Source organism: Oratosquilla oratoria, chromosome 16 (assembly GCF_046742065.1).
Source record: "Oratosquilla oratoria isolate Oo_2021 chromosome 16, ASM4674206v1, whole genome shotgun sequence".
Taxonomy (NCBI): Eukaryota; Metazoa; Arthropoda; class Malacostraca; order Stomatopoda; family Squillidae; genus Oratosquilla; species Oratosquilla oratoria.
The window spans coordinates 43,934,747-43,939,746 of record NC_134792.1 but is presented as its reverse complement, the minus strand read 5'-3'; the positions used below and the strand labels follow the sequence as shown (position 1 = coordinate 43,939,746).

The 5,000-nt window shown below is 44.7% G+C and overlaps 1 protein-coding gene across 2 annotated transcripts in view; it reads right to left on the bottom strand.

The window, feature by feature from the left end:
* The window catches only part of LOC143033939 (uncharacterized), a 43,155-nt gene that overhangs the window by 7,467 nt on the left and 30,688 nt on the right, over positions 1-5,000 (bottom strand). For both annotated transcript variants that reach the window (XM_076199621.1, XM_076199622.1), the window contains one exon: positions 99-234. In XM_076199621.1, the coding sequence (XP_076055736.1) occupies positions 99-234 (136 nt within the window). The remainder of the gene's footprint in view (positions 1-98; positions 235-5,000) is intronic.

Here is a 5,000-nt window from a genome sequence, read left to right as displayed (position 1 = left end):
TGTGTGCGTGTGTGTGTGTGACTAGCGTGCCTTGCGAGTACCTAACAATCACAGCGGCACTTGTGTGCACGGTTGCGGGTGCCAACCGCATCTCTCACCTTTGACGCCGAGTCTCTGCATGTCCGTCGTCAGATCCTCCTCGGCCGAGGAGGGCGGGGCGCCGGTGGTGGACGGGGGCGGAGCGGTGCCCGGCGGAGGAGCAGGGGTCTTGGCGCCGTTGGGCTTTGGGGGGAGCTGTTGGGGGAAGACAGACCAGAAGGTGGGGGAAGTTTAGTCACCAATATTTTGGGTGAAGTGCGGGGGGGATGTCAGCGTCGAATAACAGTATATCATAAGTATCTAGTGGTTCTATCTTTTGGAGGAGTATTGAGCTGAGGACGTGGAGTCACAAAGGGGTTCGAGGAGAGACTTAAGGAGAGTAACAGCAGAAAGGAGGGATGGTGGGACCTTAAAGTAGTCAGTAATCTTTTTTAATTGGGGATGAGTCTGCAGTCATAAATGAAAGTTTCGCGATTCTGGTCTGTAGTCATCTGTAGTCATAGAAATATGCTCCACATACTTGGGTCACAAGAGTTATATTTGCACAAAAAATAATAATGATAATGATAACAATAATGATAATGTTAACAATACTAGTGATAATATCCATGATGATGATAATTAGTAATAGTAATAATAGTAATAATGATAATAATGACAATAATAATAATAATAATAATGATAAGAATAAGAATAATAAAATAGTATATACAGTGGATAGATGATTGAATGAATGAATAAAGAAAGAAATAAAGAAAATAACATACGAGTAGATAGATGAATAATATCAAAGGTTATGGCCACAGCTATGTTTTTTAATATGACTTTTGCTACCTGACGGTAATTGATCTTTCTTGCACTCTCATTGTCGATGGCCGTGGTGGTCACTTTGTAGAAAAAAAAATAATAATAACACAAATAAAAACGTGGCCACATCTCTCGTGTAGTTTCCTAGCCAGCGTACAGCTGGAGCCAAAAAATCCGACTTGACTCATGATGTAAAAACACGCAAGTAAGGTTTTTATACGTTTTATATATGTTATATACGTTTTTCACTTAAGGTTTACGTGCCCGTGTTATTATATCGACAGCTCTGGTCTCCCCCGCCCCTTCCCATATCGTGGAGGGTGAGCCAGATAATTCCTAAAACTGGACAGTTTCTTCTGCGCATGCGCATGCACCTGTATGTTCTATTTCTTCTTGATTACTTTAGGTTAATTTTCTCTTTGTATTCACACTACTTTTCTATCAATGCTATCATGTTAAATTGTATAACAAAGTTAATGTATAATTTGTCAAATAAACGTTAATTGGTAACTGTCGAGCTTGGGCAAGCTAGTGCCCCCTCCTCGTCCAGCCTCTCTCCTGACCTCACTCTAACATTTTCGCAGTCGTCGTGTAAAGACGTGCCCAGTACCCAGTACCCTTCCAACAACCTTGGGGGTATACGGTATTGTTTAATTGTTAGGCAGATCAAAAACAAGGAAGAACTAAAGTGTTACTGATAATTCCAATTAAATGTGAAATTTCTTATTTGTTCAATTATAAGTCTTTATCTGATATGTTGTCTTGTTATAGTTAATAATAAGTATAACATATTTAATATATCCTACTAACTTAGATCATGAAGACATCCTTAGTCATTCTTCCCACATCTAATTAATTAAATTAAGAGAAATCCTCAAGATAGTGAAACTTAACCAAATTACTATCTTCAATGACACATGTTTGAAGAGTTATGGTGACAGTTACATTGTCGTATCTTCCATTTTTTGTCTCTTATCTTTTAAGTTGAGGTAGGTTTCACTCCTCGAGTATAAGAGATAGATGGGAACACGACAATATTAATATCACATTTGTTTTGAGAGAACTGTTGCATGGAGAAATGTATGAAATACTAAACGTAGAAGATATGTCTTGACTGTTTTTATGAACATCGAGTCGGTTTCTGGTGTCCAGAGTATTGCCATGTTGTGTAACTATGTTCTTAAGACTGCACGATACAGTTTTATATACAATGATTACTTTGTAATATGAATTGCTTTCTTTTACGGGAAATATAGGAAATATTCATCAGTAAATTTTATATTTACGATTTCACTCTCCAGTCAAATGAATGTTGGATAACTCTGATCCAAAGGGGTGTTCATCAGGCACCTCCTACGGGGTGTAGCATGATGACTGCAAAAAAAGTAATAGCTGCACGGCATTCACGCTATAATGGTCGGAAAAGTGGGCTGGAAAAACCTTGTACATGGTAACTACCTCTATGATGCGAAACAAGGTCAGCCAACAATACGCCATCTCTGGACAATTGGTCTCCGGGGATGGGTGGGGGTGGGGTGGGTGGATGATGGGTGTGCTTTGTCAAGCCATCCAAACGTTAGTTCGCCCACCACCCTACCCCACCCCCGGCCCCATCTCCCGCCATCCATTGGCGGAGGTCCACCCTCGTGTCAGCCTGACATGAATGCTGTATTCCCCAGCCACCTAGTGACACGGGATGAAGCATTTACTCGAGCTATTTGTTTCGCTGCGTATAACCTTGGGACTGGAATTGGTTTACACAATGCCTTAAACTCATGTATCCCGACTTAACCTTACCTTCCTCTTAAATCGCACTCGCACTATGGAAACTTAAGGGTTTTACGGCGTAGACATACAGTAGGTGGTCACGTGCATCCTTGAGGAGCACCCACACTATGAAGGCGAACCTATCCCGCGCAGACTTAGAGGTCGCAGCGAGGTCTTTTTCTAAGTCGCCGCGCTTCGGGAGAGGTAGCCGCTGGACGGGAGGGCGACGAGAAGGTCGGGTCAGGTCGTGGCGGGTTTCAGGAAATTTTGAGCATCCACAAAACTCAAAAATTGAATCGGCGGCCGATCAGGTCGGAAATTTGGACGGGACGCCTTCACCTTCATGCGGCAACCTTTATGCGCCGTCCGGTGGGCGTGTTGCGGCGCCCGACGGCTTGTGGCGGGGACCATTAGTGTTGTGGCTGTAATGCTAGGTCGCCATTTGACCCCGCCCAGTCGCCGTTAGACGGCAACTGGACGGCGACGGCGTCCAGACTACTCACCCTCCACTGCGATTATCGTTGTTGGCCTCCAAGGACGCACGGGACCTCCTACGTCGGCGCGCTAAAACCCTTAAGTCTTCATAGTGTGAGTGCGGCTTTACTTTAACTTTGTTCCCTCACCCTTGTTGGGTCGGCCACTTGAATATCATTTCACACTATATTTTGTTCACTACTTTATCAACAGACCTAACCTAATCTAACCGAACGTAGTTTAAATGTTGTGTTGGCTCTAAAAAATCAATAAAAATAAAAGGCTTAGGGTTAGAATTAGTCAATGGTAACTATATTCCTCGTGACATTTGAGACCAAACTAACAGTCCAACCTAACCTAACCCAATCTAACAGAACAGTGACTAACCTAATCGATGTTAAATGCTTGCAAAACACCATTCTACTCCATGTTAGGACACGCCCTCCCGTCGATGGAGGCATGGGCACGGAACACGACGAGCGTAGCTTACATCTAGTATAATTCAGTTAAGTCAGTATAAAGAGATACAATACAGGCATATGTAATCAGGGAATCGCAACAACTCAATCGGTAAAACAGTGGTCTTGTCGAAATGAGATCGCAGATTCGAAGTCCGCTTGGATCAGCTGAGAGAGAGAGAGAGAGAGAGAGATGGGGGAGGAGATAGGAATGGTGCCAAGGCAACGCTGATGAGCTTATTGCCTTTGGGGGGAGGGAGAGGGGGCACAGAAAACTGGTACGCTCGTTACTTAGTTCCATGTTCAAGTCTCCAATTTAATTCCAACTGTTCATAGAAATCGCCTCTTCAAGCTGATGGAGCACTGGTTTCAGACTCTATTCATAACCACAACCATACCAAGCCGGATAAATCCACCGTGGTGAAGCACAGAGGCTGTATCATCACACATGGGGTAGACCGATAGTCCTGCAGTTGACCACCAAGGCTAAATAGAGCACCTGCCAAAAAGTAGGTTAAACTTGCATGCAGGCTGACAGGACAGGTGGAGAGTGCATGAACGCTTTCTTTGCCTCTGGCGACTTGCATACTTTGTTCTGGCTACGACCAAGGGATTCGATTCAGTCTGAGGACTTCCCCTTCTCCCCCTTTAAGTATTTCCTGACTTTTCTTCTTCTTCCTCTTCTTTTCTTCTCTCTTCTTGTTCTTCTTTCGCTGTGTAGCACTGAACCCTCAAAGCATAGAAGAAGCCCAGGGGCCGCAAATGCTTGAGCACCACCGCATTCGAACAGCGATCCCCACCACAAAGTCGCCGCAAGTTCTTAGCCTGAGATCGGGAGCGGAAAAGCCGCATCACGTCCACCCCAGAGGCGCTGCAGAGGCGGAGGCGACCTTCGGTTATGTTGTCTACCTCTGGCGGGCACATCGCTCATACCTGATCGGGAAGAAACTCCTTCGGCCAAAGAATAATCGAGAGCGGTAGTCTTCGGACATTCGAAAGCAAAAAGAAATCGCAAGATCGTCATTTTCGTGCGACACAGACACGCCGTCCTCGTATCCACACATGCTACACACAACGTCTCCCAGATCGAAAGCAGAAAGAAACCACAAGATCGACACCATTTCGACACAAACACGTCTTCCAAGTATCCACAAATGCCACATACGAGTCCTCTTCCACTCGTGCGCTTCTCACTTGTTTCAGTGTGAACACCCGGTTCACATATTCTCATCCTTCCTGAGACCACACCGGCACTTCTCTGCACCCATACATACATATCCTATACAGTATGTAAGTCCAATGTGTGCTCAGACGCCACAGTGTGGTGTGTGTGTGTGTATGTGTGTGTGTGTGTATGTGTGTGTGTGTGTGTGTGTGTGTGTGTGTGTGTGTGTGTGTGTGTGTGTGTGTGTGTGTGTGTGTGTGTGTGTATGTGTGTGTGTGTGTGTGTATGTT